Here is a 26747-nt window from a genome sequence, read left to right as displayed (position 1 = left end):
AGCAGACAGTAGGAATTAATTGAACTCATCAGAACCCATTCTTAAGTCTGAATGAAGGACGGGCAGTATTAGAGGACAATAGGTAATAGCAAAAGAAGCCAAAGATGCACATACAGGTAACAGTAAAGAACAGCCATGGTGGGAAGGAGAATAGAAAAAAATAGATGGTAACCAGAGGAAAAGCAGGCACAGACAGTAGACACTTCCTCAGAACAGAGAAGCCCTCTTTTATCAGGAGGAATTACATTCAGCTGTTTGTAACCAAGACCCAATGACAAGGGCTCATGCACACGAAGAACTATTACCGCCCACAGAACATGAACAAACAGAAAAGCAGTGCAAGGCTGGTACAGCCAATCCTCAATCAGAACAGGCATCCAATGTCCTTAGTTCTCTGCTCCACCCTCATGGCTGCCAACCTCAGGGTCATAAGATGCTGCTACTGGAGTTTCAGATTCCAGGAAGAAAGAAGGCAAAAGAGAGAAACTCCAAAGGTGATCCTCCCTGTTGTTTCAGTCCCCTTAGAAGAGGTTTCCTGAAGTCTCACCATGGCTGTCCACGTGCATCTTGATGGCCACACCTAGATGCAAACTAGACTGGGCAGTGCTGCCTTTTAGCTGGGCATGTCAGCTGTCCAAATAAAACCAGGGCCCTGTTATTAAGGAAGAGAAGAGTGCATACTGAAGAATCAACTAGCAGTTTCTGGTACTCTCCCTGGGTCACCCATCTAGCTGCCAAGGGAACAAGAAAGTAAGGCTGCTAGACATGGGCTGAGCCACCTTGTATTACCCAGACCATGTTCCACTCTTTGTGATACCTGCTAGGTAGCTAGCTTTCCATCTTCCTTATTACTTTATCGCTTCTTAAAATGGGCTCTTATTTTTAAAAAATAACTTCAGTATGCCTCTGGGATTGTTTTCTACCTTTAAAGAACCTAAATAACACCTTGATCTAATTACTGGCATATATGTGGCACACAGAAAGTTCTCAGTAAATGCTCATTAAACTGAACTGAATTTCATGAATAATCACACAATTACACAGTTCTATCACTTACCCAACTGCTCTCTGCCTGCCCTGAGTCTTCAGATGCTTTATCTCAGAAGACAGTGCTGGGGCTTTTGTGTTAGTTTTTCATTGGGATGTTGCTAGCATTTTGTGCAGTCATCTTTAATAGCAAGCATTTAGGTGCTTTCTGTCTTGTGGATCACATTGGGTCCCTCCCTACATTAGTGTGTCAGTTGAAGAATGATGGTCCTTTGTTGATTTCATGCCCACTATCACCAAGCTTGAGTTTCATAGCAAATTGGGGCAACTGAGGCTAAATCCACTACTTCCTTGCAGGGAACTCCTGTATCTCCAAGTTTCGTTCAAAAACCTCTGATTGCAATGAAAAATAGAGAGAGGGAGAATGAAAGTGAGCTGAGCCACACGTGCCTGAAATGACAGGAAATAAGTGTGGAATATCTCCAAGTAGCAGATAGGAATTGGAAAACAGGAGGGTGGCCCGCATTATACAAAGTGTAATGGAGAGAGAAGCAGGGAGTGTAATCCACATCCAGTTCCTAGATTATGAATATTTGAAAGCCATATCTTAGTTGTCTCCACCTCTCAGAGCTCAGTATTGCCTAGCCCACAGTAGGTGCTTAATAAATGTTTATCAAATTAAATGAAAACAATATTTAGGTCTAAAGAGCCAGGTTTATGGAATTTCCAAACAATAGCAAGTAGAACTAAAGTTCTATTTCATGATGCTTGAACAGACTCAGGCTTTACCTAAATCGGTAATCTCAAATCTATTTTTTTAATCATATTAAATATAATTTTTAATCAAAATTGACCACCAGCTAAAACAGAGGAGAGGCTATTTTTGGAATTCATTATTTATTATCTTATAGACAATATCCTAAACCTAATTAATCCCATGAACTCATATATATAATTAATTGTATTCAAAATTGAACCAACTGCTTATATATAATAGGACTTTACATGCTGCAAAACATCACAATGGAAAAAAATCAAAGTTAGGATATATGTCCAATCTAGACATTTTTGTGAATTTCATTACTCAAATTGGGATTATGCAGAATGAAGACATAATTCTGTTATTCACAGCAATGTCTGATTTAAGGTATTAAGCTGAGTTGTTTCCTTCTGCTATATTTTAAATTAAAAGAACAAATTGGTAGTATGATTTTCTAAAGAATTTGGTTGGGAGGGAAAAAATACTTCAATCCTTCACAGAAGTAACTTGCCATAAAACTAGGAATTACTGGAGTTGAAAAACATTCTCATTCAGCAAACTTTCTTGATGCAACTTGGTGCCAGGGCCTGGGATGCAAAGATAAATGAAGAATCTCAGCTTGCTAGTTCAAACCCATGTCCAATGCAAGGTTTCTTCCTATGCTCCACACAAAGGCCTCCGAGTGCATCTTTACAAGGCAGACCCATCCATTTTAGAGACAACCCAAACTGAAAGATGAACCCCTTTTACTGAGCTGTATCTCACTCCCTGTAACAACTTATTAGCTCTGATTATTTCGTATACAGACCCAAGGGACCTTAATTCCTCCTTCTAAATGGAATTACAAATCCTCTTCTCCAGATCATCCCCAGTGCCCTTAGCTGTCTGTAAGCATACAAGACTTGATGACCCTTCGCCATCCTCAGCCTTGGTTCCATTCCTCCTGTAGAACCAAATCCATCACCAACCCCATTAAAACTGCAATGCCCAGGACTGGACATAAATTCCCAGATGTGATCTGATGGCGGGGTCAGGGTGAGCACACGGTAGTTAGCATTCCCCTTGTACTGGAGAATTTCTTACAGCCATGACTCAATTGTGGTCCTTTTTGAGCTTTGTGATCCCTATGACTCCAAGATCATTTTCATCCCAACTAACATCAAGTCAAATCTCTCAACATATAGTTTCATAATTGGGTGGCAGCTGTTTTCAAAATTCAAATTTAAGATTTTCCCCTTGATATACAGTCACAGTATAAGCCTAATTCTGCCATCAATAAGAGTGGTCAGAACTCCCAACTTAATGTCATCCACAGATTGATAACACACTAGCCAGGATACAATTCAAAAGAAGAAGACCCATGAGCTATCAGACTAAAGACCTTCCTAGGAACTGTATGGATTTATTACTTGATACCTTTTGAAATCTGCAGCTCAAACAGCTACAAAATCACCTGACTTTACTGCTTTTCATCCAGAATTCCTTTTCATGAAAGACTCTGTAAATGCCTTGCTGAACTGAGACCTATCTTGCCTATGACATTTCCCCTGATACCTTTCTAGTAACCCTGTCAAAAGAAAAGACATGGTAATAGTTTGGTTTGACAGCTTCACAATATCTCAGGTACCTTCCTGTGATAATGTTGCATGACCATACCCTACTAAAACATTTTGGTTATGGCTAACAGAGGCAGAATTCCCATGGGCCATGCTACTCAATAATAGGAAATGATGTACTTATCAGTAAAATGCTAACCAGCTTACTACATTTAATGTCCTAGGTCCACCTCAGGTAAATGAGGTCATTTCTCCTGGTTGTCTTTTTGTTCTAAAAAAGTTGCACAGTCTTCGGTCTAATCAGTACATATGAAGCAATTGCTCCATTTCCCCATCCCTTAGCTTGATCTTCAACTTAAACTCTGATTGCAACATCAGATTCAAAGGTTTGTAGCTTTTGGTCTTAATTCAAAACAAAGAAAATAATAACAAGATATATGTTAAATCAGTTTGGAGACAGAGTAACTTACCTGACTGGCAAGGTTGGGATAGGGAATGGAGCCTGGGTGGCTGTCTGTTCCTTCCCCTTCCTTTCAGGAGCCAACCTGCATGCAGAGAATAGACACATAATCACTGTGCATGTAGGAAAGGTGTAGCGGGCTGGTGCTGACTGGTCTAAGAGGGTAAATCTGTTTAATTCTGGGGTTTAGTGTTAGAGATAATCCAAGAGTTCTCCTTGCTCCTGGATATGCCATTCTCCAATATAATCATAATCAATAATAAAGATAACAGGTATATTCTAACCTCCAAATGCCAACTCCTTTGTCTTATTTCTAGATTGAACTCCAGGAATGTAATGGACATATTAGTTTTTAGGTTTCTCAAACACCCACAACAAAATACTTTGATGGAGAGTTCCCCAGCCAAAGATGCCTGTTAGTGGGGTCCCATACTGGGGTAGAAAGGGTTCTGTTACAGCAACCCTGCTCTACTTTCATTTGCTGGAAGCAGTGCAGGGAAAGTGTGGCCATGGCCTGAACACGCCAGCAGATTCAAAGGTGTGACAGCTGGGGCTGTCAGTCAGTTATGCTTCCCCAGTAGGTTCTCTTTCTTGTTCTTTATCTCAACTGTTCTCACACCACCATGGGATTGTGTGTGTGTGTGTGTGTGTGTGTTACTTTATGAAGTTAGGACAGATATGCAAATGTTTGTACACTGAGATATCTATAGTCATGCAGCTAATACACATATATAATGTGTTACATATACTATATATAAGCCTTAGATACACTTAACATTTGCATAAAAAAATCTTAGAGATAGATTAGGCTGTATCAATTCATGTTACATATTGGGGAAAACATACCCAACTTTGCATACACAGAGATGGAGATGTAGAGTCAAATCTTGATATGACCACTTGCCAATTTTATATGTGATTTATATGAGGAACAAAAGAGCTAATAAATATGAATGTGCTCTGCAAATTAGCAGGTACTATATAGTACATGTTAATTATTATGACACATTTACTATCACACCAGATGCCAACCTATTTGCAGGTATCTCCATCCAGCATGCCCTAATGTATTTATGTAGCAAGTTAAAACCAAAATAACTAAGGGTGGTGGAATATGTTAAAGGCTTGGTCTAATCATTAAACTAAATATAAGCAGATGCCACACACCCAAGTTTCTATGTTGTGGAATCCAGCCATCTCAAGGACTATCAGCCCTACAAATTGGAACTAACAAGCAAATAAGCCTGAGCTAGACCTAGAATAGGAACAAAGAAAGTTAATCCAAAAATAAATAAAATTAGGTGGGCCAGTATGAACTCCTGTTTGAAGACCCAGCCTTGATTCTAAGTGATGTCTTTCTTATTCTACAGGGAATTATGGGCTCTCCTTTCTTCATCTTGACCTTTAGCCATTCCTTTGCTCCTTAGCACTGCTGAGGCTTTGCAGAAGAAATTCCAAGTTAATACAAGTCTTCCATTCCACAATTAGAATTAAGCTTTCAAATGAAGAAGATATAACACACTCACTTAAACTCACATTCAAAGGTGCACAACTTATACTGGAGCCTCTCTTGGCAGAGTGGTTTTGCCTTGGTGAGGAAAGGAGATGGTCCACATGCTGTGGGAGGAGGGGAGGCAGGTTAGGGTGCGGGGGACATATGCCTGAGAAAACGAAGCTCCTGAAGATGGGAAGAAGGTGAAATCAGGGAGTGAGAAGTGCTTGAAGAGATATTTGCACACCCATATTCACTGCAGCATTAATAACAATAGCCAAGAAGTGGAAACAACCCACATGTCCAGATGAATGGATAAACAACATGTGGTATATGTGTACAATGGAATATTATTCCACCTTAAAAAGGAAGGAAATTCTGACATATGCCACGACATAAATGAACCTTGAAGACATTATTCTAAGTGAAATAAGCCAGTCATAAAAAGACAAATAACAATGATTCCACTTATCTGAGGTGTTATTACCTGGAGTCGTCCAATTCATACAGACAGAAGGTAGATTGATGGCTACCAGGGGATGTGGGGAGAAGGGATATTGTTTAATGGGCATAGATTTTTAGTTAGGCAAGGTGAAAAGAGTCCTGGAGATGGATGGATGCTGCTAATAGTTACACAACAAGGTGAATGTACTTAATGCCACTGAACTGTACAGTTTAAAATGGTTATTATGGTAAATTTCATATTATATATATTTTGCCACAATTAAAAATATGTATTTTAACCAATTAAGGAACTTCTAAGTTTGGAGGAAAAAAAGAGAAGGGAAGCAATTAGTCCACTTTATGACGATGCCTGGGTCTTGTCCTACTTCTGCCACCAAAGGGTTAGAAAAAGGGGAATTTTTTTAATTGACTATTTCTGGCTTAGAACAGTTTTAGGTTCATGGCAAAATTGAGGGGTAGGTACCGAGATTTCCCATATTCCCCCAAGCCCAACACATGTGTAACCTCCCCATTACAAACATTCCCCACCAGAGTGATGCATTTGTTACAACTGATGAACCTTCACTGATACATCACCATCACCCAAAACCCACAGTTAACATTATGGTTCACTCTTGGTGTCGTACAGTCTATGACTTTGCTCCCATTCTGTGGGAAATGTTCTTAAATTATTCATGTATATTAAATTTTTCATAACTCCATTGCATTAGAATCTAAAATCCACAGAAGAGTGTATGAAATGTGCATTAAAATAACAGAACTGTTATAAACATTTGCTATTCAAAGTGTGGTCTGAAGACCAGCAGCATCAGCACCCCTGAGAGTTTGTTAGAAAAGCAGAATCTCAGGCCCATCCCAGGCCTATAGATTAGCATCTGCTTTTAACAGAATTCCCAGTCAATCTATTGTCCATTAATGTTTGAGAAGCACTATTGAAAATTATATAAAACTGCAAATGGAGCAAAAAGTAAGAATGCTTGGTTAGTTGAGATGGAAGAAAAATATGTCATTAAAGGTGCATTACTGTACTGCGAATTTAGGAAAAGGTCCATATTTTACTATCTTTTACATCCTTAAAAATGACTAAAGCCAAATCTATTGTCTTGAACATGAAATCACTATGTGATTAATATGTCAATGATAGTGTTCTTTGAAGACTCTACATAAACAAATAATAGCTTTTATGGAACTGAAATTATTAAAAGAAACAAAGAGCCAAGTACAAAGCTCTCATTGAATGGCTGGTGGAAGACTTGGTAGGTCTGAAATTCCAAGAGCTCATCATTACAGCAAAACGAATGCCTAGTATAATAACACAATTTCCAAGGAAAGTACTGACCCTTATAAATGTTCAAGAATCATAAAAAACTGGCTACTGGTAATGTGAGAAAAACTACTAATACCCACAACCAACCACCCGGATTCACTTAATAAGATTAAAATGATATAGAGGACAGAAAAGATGTTCCAAAATATTAACCACAAAAAGGAAAAAAGTGACAAACGTAAACATTCAAAATATTAGAGTAAGTAAGAGAGAAAATCATGTTTGGATTTAAGAAGGTCTTCTCCTTGGGATTTTTTGTGTGGGTTTATTCTAATATGTTTTTCCCATTAACTCTTGCAGCAGTTAGGGTCAATCCTATTTATTCTTAACACTTGAAACAAAAAAATTAATTCCTGATAGTAAGATATAAGAACTATATAAAGCAAAGATGATGGGGTGGAGGAATATGAGGAACAACTACAGTTAGATTTTGCCTCTGACACCAGGACATTCAGGGCTGGAAAACATTTTTATGATAATCTTCAACAGTTGGGATCTCTTCCCACTTTCATTTTCTAGTCCTCTGGCAGGCTTCTATTCGCTCTGGCTTTTATAATAGGAAAAGTAAGTAAATTTGACTCAACAAAACCAAGTATTATTTTACAAGTACAAACTGAAAATCAATCTAAGGTTTGGCTTGCTGCTTTTGAAACTGATACTAATTTTAAGCACAATTCAGAGAGCCCCTGGAGGTTTACAAGAGCTCATCAGTAGCTAACTCACTGTAAAATAATTTTTAAAGTTTTCCAGAGAAGAAAAACTCTTTTGCTGCCAAATTTCTTTCCACATTCCACATGCCCACCTAGTTCTTGTTACTCAAATGAGAGCAGAGTTGGAAGTAAAAACTTGCTCCATGGCAAAACTAAAGATGAAGTATTTGGCTCTTGATTTTCTGTGTTGAAACGTCTAACATCTTAGAACTTCATTTGGTGTCCACAGATGAGGTCTTCAGAGATAAATCGAATACTCTCATAAAAGTCTTATTCTCATTTTATCAACCATATAGAACAGTAGTTAACATTTTGTTGAGCAAAACAAGGTCATAATGAACTCAAAAACAGGGGGAAAGGTTTAAGACTCCAGAAGCCACCCTCATGCTGTGATAAACATCAGCAATTTCAGCAAGTGTCAGCTGAAGCACTCTGAATAGTAAATGTTTATCTCAGAAGAGAGCTACACGGAAAACCTTTGACACTGGTAAAAATGTGGGACGGTAAAGTTGATACCCAGGGACCAGCTGAGAGTTCTGACTCTGCTTTTTAAATGCCTGCTGTCACCAGGCCTTCAGAAACAGTGATGTAATACATGTGCTATCATCTTGAACTGACTGCACCTTACAAGCGAACTTGCTCTGTAGCTGCTAGCAACCTAACAATCATACAATGCTCCATCTAGAAAGGAAACTTGAGGCCCCACATACACATCCCCATCAGGGAAGGAAACTGGGATCCAGAGAGTTAAAAGAGATCAATTCCAAGAACCCATGTCCATCATATAAATGAGATGTTCAACTTGATTTCCCTTCAAATTAATTCAAAGTTGTCCAATCACATGAAATTAAACAGCAGATCTGCTCTATAATCTCCTTAAAGCTAGTTTTGCCTCAATCTAGAATAACTGAAGTTACTTGCCTTCCAAAATACAAAACCAAGGGTTTTCCTGTGACCTCTCGTGATCTTTAAGAGTGCTTGAAAACACCCAGAGTCATAGAAAAAATAAAGAACACACTTCATGAACACTAGCTTTTTCATCTAGACAGACACAGCTATTTACTTCAGCAAATACTAGGTCTTTTGGAAGACAGTGTCAGTTTTATTGCTTTTAGAAATACTGTGTAAAACATGGAACTTTACAATATGCACATAAGCAATTTCCATATTTAAGTTTAAATATATTTATGTGGCAAAAAAAAGTACATGCATATGAATATATATAATTTTTAAAATCATCATCATTTACATTAGAAATTTCTTTATACATCTTTCTTTTAAAAACAAAAAATTAGCAACAGGTAAGAACTCTCTGAGACTGAAGAAAATCCAGCTTTTCATTTAAGCAGTCTTTCACTGAGAGACGTGAGTGATGGCAGACGAAGGCCTCTTAAGAATAGACTCAACAGAAAATGACAGCGGTTCATTCACAGACAGTTTTGTTCCAACTTGTTTGGCTACAAAAAGGTCTTTTGCACATCTATCTATTGTAAATGTGTACTTCTGGTTCTCCTTGACTAAACAGTCTCTGTGTTTCTTAGGGGCCTCTTCAAAGGCATCTTTGACAAATGGCATTTTCAACTCAGGACCTGATTTGTCAAGAAGAGTTTGCTGGAATAATGAGTGGAATGGATTATGTTTAAGTGGCAGAGGGTGCCTGGTGCTTTCTTTGCTGATCTTGGTTAAGATGTGCCCTTGAGCTGCTGGAGAGTCCATGTCAACAACTGGAGAGAAATTCCCTTGGGGTGGGGAGAATGCGGACCTCTCTGGGATGGCCTGGTGACCCTGAAGGTCACTTCCCAAGGTCTGGACCTCATGACTGTGAGGCAGCACCAGACAGCCTTCCAATTTTGGTGGCACCATGTCATGTTCCATACCAAGTCCATCCTGAATTCGAACTCCCTTTGAGTCCCAGCTGGCCCCAGGTTTCAGAGCTTGAACTGAGGTGGCGGCATTTAGCAGGTATTGCTGGTAAAGAAGAGTGTCACTAATGGGGCCACACTTGGGCCAAACTAAAAATCTTGAGGATAAGGGATATTGTCTATAAGTCGCGGCCACACTGACATTGGAAGAGATTAGTTCCATATTCCCAGACCCTGAATACTGCATGGTTAGATCAAGGCACGTGGGCAAAAAGTTACAGAAGTCTTTATTGGGCGGTTCCACTGGGGTGGGACTGTAGGCATTTTTGTAGGAGCTGTACTCAGGTCCATGCACCATGCGGCTGGGCAGGAACAAGGCAGCAGCTTGGGAAGCTTCCAACATCTCCCTCTCTTTATATTCTCTCTCCAGCATAATGTTCTCCAATTCTTTATCAGCAAAGGCCCGCCTTTTCCTCATCCGGTCACTTACCGGGGGAGGTAGAGGTAAGCTCCCTCCCACATGAGTCTCTGCTGGAATGGGGCGGTAGCCTAAAATAAGCAAGCATTGCACATGAAAGAGATTAGCATCTAGGGAAGAAAAATCTAGAAATCCAGAAGGCATCAGAAACACTGCAAATTGGCAGAACAAGTATTTACAGTTCTATATCACTATATATTTTATATATAAAACAAAATTATAGGTTCCATTTAAAATAGTTCCCTTTGGGAGGAAGGATATTCATATTGTAACTTTTTGTGTGTTTTTTTTTTTGTCTTTATATGTTTGTTGGTTTACTTGTACAGCATCCTTTACTGGCTGAAATTTTAATATTCTTCTATACGGTAAGAGACAAATCTGCTCATCTTATATCAATCAATGCTTTATTACTATCCATGTCATCTTTTCCCATTATTCAAAAAATATCTATACCTAGAGCTGATGTCACTTTTATTTTCTAAAGATGGCTCATTATGTACACATTGTTACAGTTGTAGAATAATCCAAGGAGAACTAGGAAAAAAGAGAAAGTTAAAGTAGATTAGTGAAGAGAAAAAGAGAGAAGACTTAAGGAAACAGAGCAGCATAGAAAATTGAAAAGAGCTATTAACAGTCAAACAGACCCCACAGTGAACAATTTTTCACCAGACCCCTGTCCCTGTCTTCCAGTGCAAACCAACAAACAAAGGGCATGGGGGGAAGGTCCCCTGCTATAATGAAAACAACTGTTTTAAAACATTTTACCTAGTTCTAATTATGTTGGCCAGATACCAGAATAGTCAAACAAGCAGTCATTAGAATATAGATTAAGTCATCGCACATTTTATGAATAGGGACAAAGTCAAAAACAAAGATTACCATAATGTAAATAGAATTCCTGGCATCATAAGATACTTCGAGTATTTCATAATCCCCAAGTACTCAACACCATCAAATTTGTTTGAAGGATCCATTGTGTGATGTTTGTGTTTACATAGTGACAAGCCCATCATACTCATTTGCAAATAAAATAAAATTTGAAAATTAACGTTTCCATTTCTATGGTAAGTTTTTGCCAGGAAGTTATTTACTTAAATTTAGTATTCCATTTAGTCCTCCCACTTCTCAAGTTGCTTTGACACAATTTCAATTTATCAGTGTGGTCCCTATGGTTATAAATCTGTTTACCCAGTTTTTAACCAAATTCATTTTTGATGCATGAAACCATTCTAAGGTCAAAAGTACACAGCATACAGTAAGATACTAAAAAACTTAAAACCTGTCCAGAACCAACTCAATTCAGAAGCTACACACACAAAAAAAAAAAAAACCAGAATTCAAATATCCAAAAAAAAATCTGCTTTTCAACCTGAATCTTATGAAGCAGCAATGATTATAGCCCATAAACTTTCCTTTTTTATATATAATAAAAGATAGTTAACATATTATTTATCCAAGTCAATAAAGTTCATATCCAAACAGAGATGATGTGAAAAATCACTAAGAAAAATTAATGTATCACCAGGCTTTAAAGTGAAAACATGGAGAAACACTGTTTAAATTTAGTCTCCACTTCTTGTTCGATTCAAAACCTTTTCCAGAGTCTACACTCTCAACTGTCAAAGATGGTACAATTATATGAGAAAAAAACACAATTATGTAGATAATCCAGGGAGGAAAGTAGTAAAAGAAATAGGGTGGGCTTAGAGGTTGGATCGCCCAGACTAGAGGTTTTTATTGGTGTGAGTGGCTGCTAAACTCCTCACTTGACTTCCTTTGTTTAGCTCCAACTACAACTAAATAATTTTTTTTTCTATTAATTTCCTCCAGGACATCTGCTGGGAGATCGCTTAGCAGCATATCCCTGTACATCCATCACCCTAGGGCAAACTTCATTTAACCCATTAGCACTCCATGTTAATTAACTGTTGAGCAGACAATAAAATTATCAGTGACAAAAACCTCAGGAAGTATTCAAGACTAATAATATCCTACCTCCTGATTTTCTTCCTAGAGGAAAACTTTCTAATAAAAAGTACCTTACCCTCAGAATGCTCCTTCGCAGGTTAATAAAAATGCCATGTGCCTGCATGATGAGAATCACTCAAAACTTGGTTTAAAATACTAAAGGATAACTGGGTCTTCCTTTACCTTCTAAAATACTTTTGGCCAGCAGACTGGGTGTCCTGATTTGCCTCTGATACACGGCTTTGCGCTCGAAATTATTCTGTTTCCCAGAGAGCCCTTTCTTGTCCTATAAACAGAAGAAACATATAATCCATAATGCCTTGAAAGAAAAGGTGAGGGACAAGAAAGAAGGAAGGCGCATCAGCAACTTTACCCAGTCTAATGAAATTATTTTCCCAGCCCATGTGAAAATGATTCTAAACGAATTAATATCAGCACTCCCTAATTCCATGACAACGAGCTAGAAACTTTCTCCAAAGCTTGGGGCCGCTTTCCTTTGAGCCTCCCCATACTCGCCGGGCAGTCAGAATTAGGGCGACATCACCAAGGAGGGTGAGCTCCACTGTCGAGGATACAGTAGGAGATCGGCCCCTAAAGACAGCTGCTCAGAGTAGGGCTGAAGGTGCCTGCCTGCCTTTGAGCAGTGATGTGGGGCTGGTTTCTCCCTGCAGTAGGGCGGGTAGGGCCAGGTGCAGGGATTTGAGGGAGAGACTTGAGCGTGCTTCTCTCAAAAGCTCCTGGGCCTGGCCAAAAACTCCTGATTGTTCACTAGGAGAGTGGAGCGCATGAAGCCAAACAAAATCCTCGGAGGTCTCCGAGGATGCAAGACAAAGAGACACCCCACCCCATCCCTCCACCCCGCCTTCGCTCCCGGGTCACCACCTCACGTATTCGGTGGGATTCTGGGCCCTTCTATGCCAGCGTCCAGCCCCGCAAGCGGTGGAGAACGCAAGGAAACGCAGAACGCACGCTGAAACACGCCGGAAGCGGGAGGAAGCCGAGCTCATGGTCAGGCCCCCTCCTGAGTCCAGCACCTCTCTGGGGCCCTTGGGAGGCTTTCCATTAGGGTCACAGCCTTCGGTGTGTATAGTGATCCATTCCCTAGCCCGTCCTTGCCAGAAAGTAAAATCGAAAATCTTCGCACGACTCGAGTCTGGAAGCGAGCCCTGTGCAGCTTCCCTGGCTCTGAGCTCCCCAGGTGCAGGACTACTTGGAAACATTAAGTCCGAAGTTCAAGAAAAGTCTCTCCCGTAAAGAAAGCTTTGGCTTTCCTCACAGCTGGAGCTCCACGGTGGAAGGCGGCCGCCGGCCCTTTGGTAACGCTGGGGGCAGGGAAAGCGCAGAAGCTTCCGGTTGCAGGATTTTGGCTGCCGGGCACACAACTTCCCAGGCCACTTTTGGTCTCATCTGTAAAATGGGTAGCACAGCCTCCCTATCTTAAATGGCCTGTGAAAGCGGAAGCTCTGCGTGCACTACGTGCTGCGTGGGTCTTTTACCCAACCAGCACTAGTCCCGCAAGGAGCATCGCTGTGGCCGCAGTGCACAGCATCAACCGCTGTCTGTCCTCCTCCTCGCAAACTGGCAAAATAAAATTTTAAATATAAAACATAAAAATAAAATGCCTTTCCCATAACAGGCCTAACCAATTTCAAGGCCTCTCTGTCCACTTTTTCATGCACCCTTTCCTGCCAAGTTCTCCAGAAATGCCTATGGCTTCCTCACCACCCCCTGACCCTGCAGGCCCGCATAGAGAAGTGTCATCATCATCCTTACGACGAAGTGCTAGGTGACACGAGGCCCTGAGCGCAAATGTTTGGGGAGCAGCCACGACTCCGACTCCCGACCCGCAGGCAGCCCAGGACACCCCACCCCACCCCCAGCCCGGCGAGTACGCACCTCTGTGGCCTGCTGTCTCCGGAGCGCCACCTGGGCAGCCATGACGCGCTGCCGCTCCACCACCAGCAGGCAGTTGGCGCACTGGCAGTCGCGCCATCGGCAGAAACGCTTGTGGCCCTTGAGACAGGACACCACGCCGTGGTTGCGGCAGCGCGCGCACTTGGGCGTGCGGCTGAGCTTGCGCGGCTCGGCGGCGCCGCCCGCGTTGGCGCCGCGCTCCGGCGGCCCAGCCGAGGCCTGCGAGGCCTGCAGGGAGGGAGGCGGCCTCGGCGGCAGTCCCCTCTGCTGCTCCGGCAAGCCCGGCACCCCCGGGGACGCGCCCGCCTCCTCGCCGTCCCCCTCGTCCTCCGCGTCCTCGTCGTCCTCATCCTCGTCATCCTCGTCCTCGCCGTCCCCGTCCGCCGCCCGCGGGCTGTGCCCGGGCAGCGTTGGAAGCGGCGCCCCGCGGCCGTCCTCCTCCAGCTCTAGGCTCTCCACGTCGATCTCCCAGTCCCCGGCCACCAGGTCCGCCTGCCGGTCGGCCATGACGCGCGGCTCTCCTCTCGAGCCTCTGCTAAGGCGTCTGTGCCCTGGAGAGACACGAAAAGACGCAGATCCACGGACTGCTGTCAGGCACCGTCCCCAGGCGCTGGGCCCGCAGCTCCTGGTCTGCCCGCATCCTGCGCCTGGAGGAGCCCGGCTCTCTACGCGTCCCTCACCTCACATCCAGGCCACACGTGACTTTCTTATACCGTTAGGACCCCCAGAGGTCCCCAATTTTTTAATCTAGATCCAGGACGGTTTTTATCTATTAATTCTAAGTGTTCTGCGAGCCCCTAACCTTTAACCACAGCTCTCTCTGGCTTTACACACGAGTTTGGGACAAGTCCATGGGTAACTCATCACATACACAAAGGCGTCGCGTCCGACTAGGCCGGCCAAGGCCACTTGTCAGGCTTCCCCATACCCAACTAGAATGGCCATGATGAATATAAAAGTGTCGATGGAAGAATTATTTTCCTTTTTATCCCAAGGGGTCTTTTGGACCCAGCAAGCCATCACACTACATCTCCCAAATGCCTCTCATCCTCCTAAAGCACAATGACCCCCTCTTGGGCTTGGAGAGATCACCTCCCCACCCCAACAAGTAATGAACTAAAAAAACTAAAGTTGTCCTGCTGTCATTCGAACCCCATAGGCACAATGGGCACAGAGCTTCAGATGCCTGTCAGCATCAGTGGTGTTTGAACAGCTCAGGGCTGAGCAGCGCGGGATCAGTGTATATCGGGCATGATTTACACTGTAAGGCAAGACTTCCAACTAAAATAGAAACGATAAGGAAAGGTGATTTGGCCCTCCCTGACACCCCGAGAACATCACAGCACTCACCAAGACTCTGAGGCCCGGGCTAGCAGCCAAGGCAAAAGGAATCCAGCCTTAGGACCTGGTTCTTGTGCTGCTGGCTGTGCTTGCAAATAGAAATCGGGTCACCACACCCTGCCACAAAATCGGGGCCTGACAGCAGGAGGCCCGGAGCCCACTGGTTGGGGAGTGGAGGGGGTTAGGGGTGAAGGTGAGTCAAGTCCTCAGCAGCCTCGCCCTGCACAGCCCAAAGTTGAAAACTTCTGACCGGTCCTCCGCTGCCTCAGGCTCTTCACCTCCCTGAGGCTTCTTTCGGCTCGCTCTGACCCAAGCTGGGCGGGAAGGTTGGGCCCCCTGGCCTGACTCCGACCGCAGACTCCCGGGGCGGGAGGACGCACGCAGCTGCGTGCAGTGCAGCGCCCCTCGCTGCAGTAGTCAGTTTCTGCTCTCTTTCCTAGTATTATCAGCTCCGAGCCCCGAGCTCCGCGCCCTCTGATTGGCCAGTTGTCAGACGGAGTGGAAGCCGATTGGCAGAGGCGCACCGGCAGCGCTCTCCACCTCCTCGCATCGCCGCGCTCCTCCCCTCGGCGCTCTGCCAGAATCCTCCCTCGCGGTCTTCGGTGCAGCCGGGTCTAATGTCCCCAGGCTAAACCCTAAGTGTGACGGTGCCTGCTGGGGTGAAATCGCCATTGATCTCAGGGACTACGAATCAAGCAGAGACACACTCTTACGAATCGCGTTGTCCACAAGATAGGTAATAGACGAGGCAGAGGTCCGAAAGGCTAGTGTTGGTCTCTACCAGCATCACCAGCATTCTTCGACTCAATCATCTCCCAAAGTTGGGCGCCGAAATGAGGCCTCTCTAATCGGGTCACGGCAGTATCCTACTTTCTCCTGCAAGACTAATTCAATGGTTACTTTGCACCACAACGCCAGGTTATCGAACTAATGACCTGTAGATATTTTTCCGGCTAGCTCCACTTTTCCTCGAAGAAAAAAGTCGTTTCTCCTTTAACCCTTCACCAGGCTTATGAGGCAGGCAGGTCGCCAAGTCAGCTGCGTCAGTTATATTTTTCTGCTACGTCAATTACTATTACAGTTGATTTTGGGGAAACGGAAATACATGTCAGTAAGAGATTTAAGTACAGTATATTCACTCTATGCATGTTTTTAAATGAGGCTTTTTTAAGACAATTTTTTGTGTGCATTAATGTATTTATTTTTTTTTAAAAACCTGCTGTCTCCCTCAAATGTCCCTTACATAAATGTTTGATAAATTAAATTTCCAACATGTTGAAAGAATTAGTCCTCTAATTTAAGGCTACATTCTATTTATTGAACTAAATTTAAAATCACTGAAACGCATTTCTAGTTACACAATGCCTCTCAGGATCCGCTTAGGGGACGAATATGGAAATTGAGTGCCATTGCACTGAGCACATAGTAGGCCCGCAATAAATTCCTTTTAAAGGACAAAAAAAATTACAGAACTTATTCTAACGTTTATTTTCTCGGATCCCATTGTAAAGTTAGAAGTTAACCAAATTCCGAGCGGTGGGAACAAGGCAGGTTAGGAATCTGTGAAACTAACGTGATAGGCTGGGCAAGCAAGTATTCTTAAACCTTTGGCGATGTTGGGAAGTTCTTGCCTGATGACTAGGCACCGGGATTTCCCTTCGGGCGAGTGCTTCTTCCGAGAGCCGCTTACGAAGCCCAATGAAGGAAGTGGAGAAGCTGTGCTGCTTATTCCTGCAGGCTGTTCAGTCGCTCTGGGTGTTTGAGGAGGCGTTTGGGGGCGCTTTGGGAGCTGTGTACGCTCAGACGTGGGAAAAAGCCGCACAGTTGGTGCCTCTCGCTTGATACTACCTAATAACACCAGTGAGCTTTACTTTTTGCATACTTGTTTATCCCCATAGAAACGCATTTGCTCACCTACGTTAAAGCATTTGAATTCTTGACCGCAGCAGAAATGTTATTTTCCCCATTTTTCCTGTGACGAAATTACAGTTCAAAGAGGAACCCTGGGTCACTCAGTGGTCTCAGGGAGAGCACTGGGCTGGTGAGCACCATAATCCTAAGTCGGCTTTTGCTCTGGAGTCTCAGAAACTTCGTAGAGCCCTTCGCTCCCCGTCAGAAAGACTCACAATGGGTTCCTGATTTTTATTTTATTCCCCCCTGTAACAGGACACGGTATGTTTTTATCAACCCATTGTTTTTTTCTGCGTCTCCTCCTACTAGCTACATTTCTGCTGTGGCAGGCATTTCAGTGCTTCAGCCAGGAGATATGCAAGCAAACTATAAACCTCTCCATAGACGATAGTTGTAATTGGAGGGCTGAGCTTTTATTTTATTTATTGCTTTTCCGGGGGTGGGGGAGGGCATGAAATCATTAGGCCTTCACTGGTTATTTTTAATATTAAGAAACAAAATCAAGAAAGTAGGTTTGTTCATTTTGGGTAACTAGATTGAGGGGCAGGAGGACCGGGAGGGAATAGGAGTGGAAAGGGGGCATGGGCAGCTGTTTCCTAAACAGAAAATAAACCGGACGGACAGCCCTTTAACTAGTTCGAGTAGTTAAAAAATAAAAACTGCTAGATAAGGAGGAAACAAGTAGGATTTGTGTACAGTAAACCACGCCACGCCTGCGAAGCCACAGCTGGAGATAGGAGATGGAGGGATGGGGGTGTGGCCGAGGATAGTAGAACCAGCTCTTGGGACTCCGAGCTTAGGAGGAGAGCAAGGTCCTCAGAACGTGGATCAGAACCAGAATAGCCTTCCCGGGCGCAGCGTCCGGCCAGATGTGAGGAAAGCTGTACCTGCGCGCTTCCTAGAGGGACTGGGCCCTACACCAGTCCCTCCCAGGCACTCTCTCCCCACCCCTAGCAAAAAGCTATAGGAGGACCCCACTTCCTCCTGACTTCCCTGCCCATCTCCACGTGATCCCCTCCTACCCTACCTGCACCCCACCTGACACTTGGGGGCCTGCAGCTGTAATCGCGATCCAGTTTGAATTACATTCCGTTCCCCAACGCCTGTCCCCACCCCAACTTCCGGCGGAATCACGATCTCACCAATTACTGAAAGGAGGTGATGTGGGAGAGGGTGTGGGAGAAGGGAGGTTTTTATTATGGGATGAGCTTCAGGAAGTCTGAGGAACTCCAATATTAAATACGAAAGTATCTGTATTTTTCTGCGAAAATAAAAAGTAATCTAAGACCTCACAAACTGATTAGTAAATTAAACATTCAGAGGCATGGGAGTCAGCCTGGGTTGACTCCAGGGTTGTTGTTCCACTGACTACATAACCTTGGTCAATTATTTTTCTGTGCCTCAGCTGCCTCAGCTGCAAAATGGGAAAAGGCCTGGTCAGTGTGAAGACTCAGTATTAATGAGGATAGTCTTTACAGAGTCTGAGCTCAAAGAGCCGTCCTTTATTTCAGAGGCGGCAGTGTGAGCAGGTCACCCCCTGCCTGACAAGCTTGTCTGAAAGGCGGGGCGCAGGGTATCCAGCTCCTTTCTCCAGGTCCCTTTCTTAAAAGGGGTCAGGCCGTGACTGAGGACGTTTTGGGTGAGGAAACATAAGTCCTTTTGGCTTGTAAACCGACAACAAATTACGGAGTGCGATTCGGACTCCCTCTTGTAAATTACAAAGCAGCGGGACCGCGGCTGACTCAGCGCGCTAGGCTTGGTGGAAGCGGCCCTCGGGGTTTGCTTCTCTCCTAGCTGGCCGGCGCGGAGGACATCCTTCCCTCCCCGCTTCCCAATTCCTTGCCCCCAATCTCTCCCACCCGCACCCCTTCCCGCTCCTGTGCAGCTGGAACCCACCGGGCGGTGGGTTCATTGAGTCAAGCAAGGGAATCCCAACAAAAAGCAGGAAGGGAGGAGAGTTCTTTTCCTTGATGAGAGTAGCTTTCTTTTTTCTTCAAAAGCAGTGCCCTCCTCCCCCCAAAAAAGAGAAGCCTGTGTCATATTGGCTCCCGCTCACGCATCCAGTTCCTCGCTGCAAAAATCCTATCTGGTCCGCCAACGCCAAGCCGCAAGCGCTGCCTGCCTCCCTCCCGCTCTAGTGGCCAAGCCGGCTCAGTCCAGCTTGCGGCCTTGCTTCTCCATCCTGGCCCGGCACCTTTCGCCCGGGTCCCTGAGCCCCCGGCCGCAGAGCTGAGTGTGCACCGAACCGTTTTTCTGGGCACTGACTCGGTGCAGGCAATCCGGTGTGGAGGCCGAGGGCCTGGGTTTCGGAGCTCGCATCTGGGAGTTCAAAACGCTAGACCTGGCGCTCTGCGGCTGGGGGTGGGGGGCAGCGAGGAGGATCCCTAACCTCCCTCTGCGCCTCACTTTCCTCACCTGCAGAGTGAAATCAACCTTACAGGCTATCATGCTGTAGGACCCCTGGCACAGCGACCCGCCCCTACTGAACCTTGGGTACTTGAAAGTCATAGTGTAGATTCGTTTTGTTGTTATTTTAACCCAGGGAAGTGGCAAGTAGAAAGCCCGATAGAGGGGTAAATTTGACACCGGTTTCCACACGACCCCACCCGACTTTCTAGCTTCCGACGCTTCGAGCTGATCTGGGGCCGGTAGGAACCTTGCCCTCCGCCACCATCCTGAGTCACCTCGCTAAATCAACCTGCCGCAAACGCCTGGGGTGGTGAATTACTTTTCGGAAACTAATGGACATCTCAGTAATGCTTTGCTGTGGAGGATTTCTCTAGACATGACCTCGAACCCTCCTCTCGCGGAAAGCTACTCTTAACATTGCATGGTCTCACAACTTTGACCGGCTGTGGACGCGACTAAATAAATAATCCCAGATGGGAATGCAGAAATATGATTTCCCAATCTGCTTTTCGTAATCAAATATACGACCTGTCACAAGCAATTGGGGTGGGGAGGCAGGCACCTCCCCGGGAGGCTAATAGTCTGTCTTTCCCTGCTCTGCCTGTCCAGAAAAAAGCTGAACAAAAGACAATGTGATGTGGGCTTCATCCCTTCTGGGTGGGAAGCAGGGTTTAAATGGCAGGCACTTAAGACTGAAAGTCCCAATTAGTCCACACCCATCGTTGTACAAATAGTAAGGGAAACTGAGGCTTAGAGAAGTTCATGGGACTTGCTAGGAAGACACATTGTTCCATAGTGGCTGCCAGGACAGAGGGGACCACAATAATTCCTCCTCCAGCTCCATGCCTTCATAGAATTAGCACAACCAAAAAATGTGCCCTTTGCAGTGGGATATGGAGTGAGATGCCCAGACTGTGAAGCAATCCTGTTACCCTAGCATATCTGAAGGATCTGTCAGCCTGCCTCCCCAGCCCCAGGCAACGTCCACCTCCGTGCTGTAAACTGTGGCTCAATTCACTTGGGAGTCATGCAGCAGCTAGGAGATGAAGCAAGCTCAGACCTTCTTGATTTCTCAGTACCCATTCCAAATGGTCCTCAGGGGAGGCAGAGACTCAGGGTTGTAATGGGATCTGGGTTCCACCTCAGAGGCAGTGTCCTTGCTATGGAAGGCAGCCATCCGAGCACATTATGGCTCCTTGCCACATCAGGACGCCAGACACATACACACATGACTCCTTCTCTGGACCTCCTGCAGCCCCTAGGGAGCCTCATGAAAAAGTGAAACAGTAACCCCCTATCCCTGAGAACTTTCCACCCTGTGCCCATCCCCATATTGGGGTATAACATTTCTAGGGAGCAGATTTTATCCATACTCAAATCATTCTCCATATTTTCGCAACAGCCCAAATACCAACTAGAGAGAAATCGAGGAGGGGGGAAGCAAAGCATTGGGTCAAGCACTATGTGTGGTGAAAATTTAATTTCACCCATGTGTAGGAGGTGTCGGGCAAATATTTTCACATTCCTGGGTCTCAAATTCCTTGACTATAAAGTGAAGGAGTACAATTCCGTGACTCCAAGTTCTCTCTAACATTGAAAGCTATCACACATTTTAATTCCTGTTTGATGGACTCATGGCTCAAGTGACAAGATCACAAGTATGAAGAAAAAGTCTAAGAAGGACAAAAGGATTAGAGACAATTACAGTGTTGACTTTGACATCTTGGTGGCATTTCTGCTCCTCCATAGTTCTGCAAACGATCCTATCTGGTCAAAATCCTACTAAAAAAAAAATTTGGCAAAGAGGGCTCTCACAAGTTCCAAAGGTGGCATAATCCCGTGGCTTCTGGGTTAGACCTATTCCAGCCTGATTTTAAGCAAAAAATAACCAGGCCACTTAAACAGGCCTCCCTAGCCCTGCCCTGTGGGATGTACTCCTTCTGGGCTCTGAGTTTGGGCTCTGGGGAGGTCCAACACATCTCCTTTGCTATTAGCCCTGAGAGGTCTCTCTGAAATGTGTCCTTGCTGGTAGGATGAATTCCTCCCAGTTTCTACAAGAACCATCCCTATGCTCAAGCTTTACCCAAATCCTGGGAGAAGACTTCAACAGAGTGACTTGCACCACACAGATGCTCCAGTGTCAGTCATGATAGATTGGGATGTGGTGGGAGTGGGTAAGAACAGAGGATCCAACTGTACTTGGCTCTGTCTTTGCTTTCACATGGATAGCAAGCAGCTGTCCATACACACAAGTGACTGAAGTGTGACTGTGTTTTTGCCAACTAGCTGTGTGCACAGTCAGTTGGCAAAAACTCAGACACTTCTACAAAGTACCTGACCTGCCTAAAAGAGAGTTCTGGGATTCTTTCCTTCTAAGAAATAAGTAGTGAAAAAAAACTAGTAAGACCCTCTAGGGGGTTCCCCAGTTCTATTCCTTGTTTTACCAACTCAGGTAACCCTTGATTCTCGGCCACTTGATTCACCATCACTCCTTTAGGCTTAGGTAAGCTGCTCTGCAACAGGAAAGACTTGAAGTTGAATCAAATCACCTCTGGAGTCCTTTCCCATGTATATATATACATACATATTTTATATACATATATAGCTATACATATTTTATGCTTCTAGGTGGGAAGAGAACATGCAAGAGGCCTGTGTAAAGGTTACTCCACTGAGGTGTGCGGGAAGAGAGAGGGGGCAGGGAGAGACGAAAACCCAGCTTGACGGAGCAGCCCATATAACAAAGTGCTACATAAACTTTAAGAGCAGGAGGAAATACTCTCTTTGAAAACGCTGACCCTAGAGAGCTGGCGGGTGTTCAGAAGGAGATGGGCAGTTCGAAGGGGGCAAGCAAGGGGGAGATGTCACTTGCTTCACACTGATTTAATGGGGCAGGAGCACAGGTGCAAGAAACTCCCATCTCCTCCTCCTGGACACCATGCCCGCTTAGCCCCACACCCTTGCCCCTTCTTTCTAAGAAAATTTATTGGCGAGGTGAAACCAGGCTAACAAAACTGCGACCCTGGACACTTCAGGCCTCGCAAGAATGCTTTGATCCTCCCCTAGTGCCTAGTAGTCCCCAGCCCTTTGTACTGCCAAACACCAAAGATCCCAGGGAAGGTTGAGGACCCTGCTTCCCTTCAACAAGTGGCCGGTGCGTCCTCCTGGCGGGAAGAGGCCGCGCGGGGGCGCTATGGGGCTGGCGTGCCGACCTGGGCTCAGCCTGACACCCAGTGGCCCAGGTCCGGCCTCAGGAACTGAGCAGCACCTGATGCAAGCACCTGATGCATTAGATCCTCTCCCTTCACTGCCCCCTTTTCCTGAAAGGGGTTGAAAGTCGGTAGGGAACAGTGATAGACTTGGAAGTCTGAAGAGTCATCAGCGGAAAACGGGGAGGTTGTGGGTGTCATTTGCCACTCTTGAGGCGCTCTGATTCCTACTCTTTCCAGCCTTTAAGAGCCTACTCGGAAGAACAGAGAGGGGCCCCTTCTTGCATAGATTCTTGGAATGATCTTGAAATCAGGAAGGAAAGAGAAAGAAGGAACGGCAATTATTGAGGACCCACCATTTATGAGATTCTGTGCCAGACTCTTCCAACTGAGCTTTAGTGACTTCTCACAGCAGTTCATTTTACAGTTAAAAAAGCAGATTCCAAAGGCCTGTCCTGTCCAGGGTGCATGGCTAGGATAACAGAACCCAGTTCGGACTTTGAAGCCATCCCATTCCACCATGCTTCCCATCAGCAGTTAGCTAGGGCAGCCCGGATGAAGAGGGACCTAGATCCCAGCTGCTTCCACAGGAAACCAATTCCCTACCCTCCCAAACCTCAAGGTTTTTCTTCCAGAACAAGCCAAGTGACTCTTCATGAGCACAAATTAGGCAGCTTTTCTCATCATAACTGGCCCTTTCCCATACCATATCCTGGTCCTCTGTTCTTTTCTACACCATACTCTCCATTCCCGCTTCAACTTTGCAAATCTCACCATGCGGAAACTGCCCTAAACAGCAGAGTTAATTTTCAGTAAGGAACAGTTCTCTAGAATTTCACTTTATAGCCAATAAGGAAGGCTAAAATTTGGTAGCAGGAAATGACCCAAGGCAAATCTATATAACACAAAGATTATAAGAATCTGTGAAGGGCAGCCAGGGCTCTGAAAGCATAGAAGACCCGCAATCATTTCTGGAGCCCCTGAGAAGTTCTGGACAAGTCACTTAAACTCTCTAAGCCTCAGATATTCATTTTTGTAAAATGGGGATAATAGACACTAATCCTTGCCTATATCAATACCTAAGTTCAATGTCTAAGTTCAAAATGAGGAAAACAAATTGGAGTTCTTTGAAAATCATAAAGCATTTTGAGCATAAAGTATTAAGTAGGTCCCCTTGACTTTGTTCACTTGCAAATCAGGATGATGGCTGTGAGACAGCCACAAGGGAAATACAGGTGCCACTTTATAAATGATTGTTCACACAACGCCCTTCTCTCAAACGAAGCTGGCATCCTATTCCTTCATTGGCCAAATATAAAATCCAGGGCCTTACCTCCCTTGCACAGATTTCTTTATCCATGTGAAAACACTGAGGAATTATTATTCTCACTTTGAAAAGCAGGTGGGATGCAGAAATCTAATAAAAACCTCTCTAAATAAACAGGTTGACCCAAATGATTTTTGTTTCTCTTCCAAAGAAACTGCTATTGTGTGGGGAAAACAGTTCATCTTCATCTCTCTTATCTCAGTCTGCTAAGGCTGGATCCCCCCTGGAACTGACCTCTTTTCTTTATCCTTTTTTTTTTTAACTTAAACTTTTAATAAAGGAAATTTTAAACAATGCAGAAAAGTAGTCCAAATATCTATATATCCATTAGCCAGATTTAACAGTGTTAAATGGATAGGCCATCCTTCCTGCCCCTCCCTGCTCAGAGGAATGCTACAAAAAGCCCATTACATTTCTGTCAATTAAAGTTGCAACCCCATTGACTGAATTGGAAAGATTTAATTATACTAAACGGAGGAAATTTCTTGGGCCTCAGATCTGATACTTTCTAGAATTCACAACCTATGACAAATCATTCCAACAAAACACTCAATATTCTGTGTTGATGCAACATGGGCTTGATGCCAGTGGACTGGGGACAGGGATAAGGATGGCAGAGGTGGATCATGGCTCTGGATTCTAGAGTCCAGAGACTGAACTCGAGGTAGCCTGCTTTTCTAACCAACTTGGGGAACTTTCTCTAAAATGCATTGTAATTAATCATTCTCAAGGTATAGGACTGTTACAATGTAAGAGCCTGGAATTAGTTCCTTCAGCACAGAGTTTACCTCAGGCCTGGGTTTGGAACTATGAACCTGATGGATTCCTCACCACCAGAGAATTTTACTCTTTGCCCAGGAGTAAAAGTACTTCTGAGCCCAGCCTTAGACAGCTTTGCCTGCATCACATGCACATTCACAACTTCCCAGGATCTCAAAGAACAGGGGTTTTGTTATTGTTGTTTTCTTTTCTACAGTTTTTCTTCATCCCTCTTTGCACAGTAAATGCAGACATCTGTACACTTAACTTTTATCCACTTTAAAGGTACAATGTCAGTACACTTCACTTATCTTTTACAAAAGAACTAGATCTGGCCTTAGTACACAGTCCAATATAGGAAAGCACATAATCAAGTCCCAGTTATAGCGTTCTCCAGAGTATTCCCAGATGCTCTGTGTCATTTGGCAATCTATAATGTAACAATGTTGATGGTTCCCTTACATGTGGCATTAAGATTTGCTCAGCCAAATATTCTTTTTTCTGTGGTCTCTTTTAAAAATGTCATTAGAGTTGTTGTCCCGAAATTTGTTTGTACTGTGGCAGCTTGAAATGTCAACCAGATGTAGAATTTCATTCTAATGTTGTCCCTTTTTTTTTCATTTGTCCCTGTGGATTGTTGGTGTTTTAAAACATTTTTTTTTAAGTCCTGATGAAGATAAAACATTTTTAAAATCAATGAACTCCCTTGTTTAACCTGTTTCAATTTTCCTTTCTGAGTACAGGATCACAATTCCTGAATTTCAAACATTTTTTTAAGGCAAGAAGGAAAGTAACTGCCTAACTGAGTGTAGCTTAATGTCACGGTAATGGTGACTTTTGCACCACAGAAGGGACTCGTCAATTACAACCTTTTTCACCCTCCCCTTACAGTTATACACACGCTTTCATTCAAAGCCCTGTTTTTACTCCTTTGCAAAAATATTATCCTTCTGGGGTGAAATTTTTCACGCATAAACTCAGTTCAACCAGAGACTTTTTTTGAAAGAAAAGTTTGAGAAAACCAATTCTTAGTCATTTGAGGGAGGTAACATATATACTGGCCTTTAAACCTAGATTTGACTGTGTTGATAATTAAAATTTGAAAGAGAAGAATCCATGCATGTAGCCCATGATAAGAAACACTCTCGAGTCTTTTAGAAGTTACCAAATATTTAGTAAAGGCAAGAGTGGTTTATAATCATTTTAGATTACAGATTCTACAACATGACAGAATTATTTTTCATTTTTCTAAAGTTCCATAATTATAAGCATACATTACTACAGGAATATGTGTATTTGGGAAGCTCAGATAAATAACTGTCATGTTTTTATCACTGCTACAGCTCAACTTCCAGTTGTTTTTTTAACAATTCCTACTTACAAGAAAAAAAGCAAGGGGAAATAGATGAAACTGATTATGCTGTATTATACACAGAAAAAATAAATATCAGGAGATTTTAGAATATTCACTTAAAAATCCACATTGTGTATACATATTATTTTCTGGGAAGATTAATTCTTAAATATGGAATTTTATCTATAAATTTTGATACATTTACATTACAATGAGATTAACCTCACATTTGTTTTTCTATGTTTGTAAAGAATTCAAGTTTTATAAACTAAGTTTCTCATATTTGGTACAAATTAGAAATATAACTTAAAAGCTTTAAGTACAATTAGCTTTTACTTCTGTTGTAACATTAGTTTATCTAAAAACAATAAAACTAATTAAACTGAAATGAAAAATACTAAGTCTGTGGTGCCTGGTTTAGGGGAGGAGATTCATCCCGATAGTGCTGACCATACTCT

General features: G+C 43.7%; 1 protein-coding gene across 9 annotated transcripts in view; it reads right to left on the bottom strand.

The window, feature by feature from the left end:
• The window catches only part of DMRT2 (doublesex and mab-3 related transcription factor 2), a 702116-nt gene extending 686369 nt beyond the window's left edge, over window positions 1-15747 (bottom strand). For 2 of the 9 annotated variants that reach the window (XM_057498608.1, XM_057498610.1), the window contains exons 1-4: window positions 15330-15747; window positions 13962-14530; window positions 12249-12351; window positions 3774-3848 (exon numbers count right to left, since the gene is read on the bottom strand). In XM_057498608.1, the coding sequence (XP_057354591.1) occupies window positions 3774-3848; window positions 12249-12351; window positions 13962-14486 (703 nt within the window). In that variant the 5' untranslated portion in view covers window positions 14487-14530; window positions 15330-15747. Of the gene's footprint in view, window positions 1-3773; window positions 3849-5289; window positions 5381-8812; window positions 10169-10550; window positions 10632-12248; window positions 12352-12947; window positions 13929-13961; window positions 14531-15329 lie in introns of those variants that run through there. The other 7 variants (XM_057498609.1, XM_057498611.1, XM_057498613.1 and 4 more) reach the window with 7 other exon arrangements.
• Window positions 15748-26747: the final 11000 nt, after the last annotated feature.

Source organism: Manis pentadactyla, chromosome 3 (assembly GCF_030020395.1).
Source record: "Manis pentadactyla isolate mManPen7 chromosome 3, mManPen7.hap1, whole genome shotgun sequence".
Taxonomy (NCBI): domain Eukaryota; kingdom Metazoa; phylum Chordata; class Mammalia; order Pholidota; family Manidae; genus Manis; species Manis pentadactyla.
This window is presented reverse-complemented; position numbering and strand designations above follow the sequence as displayed.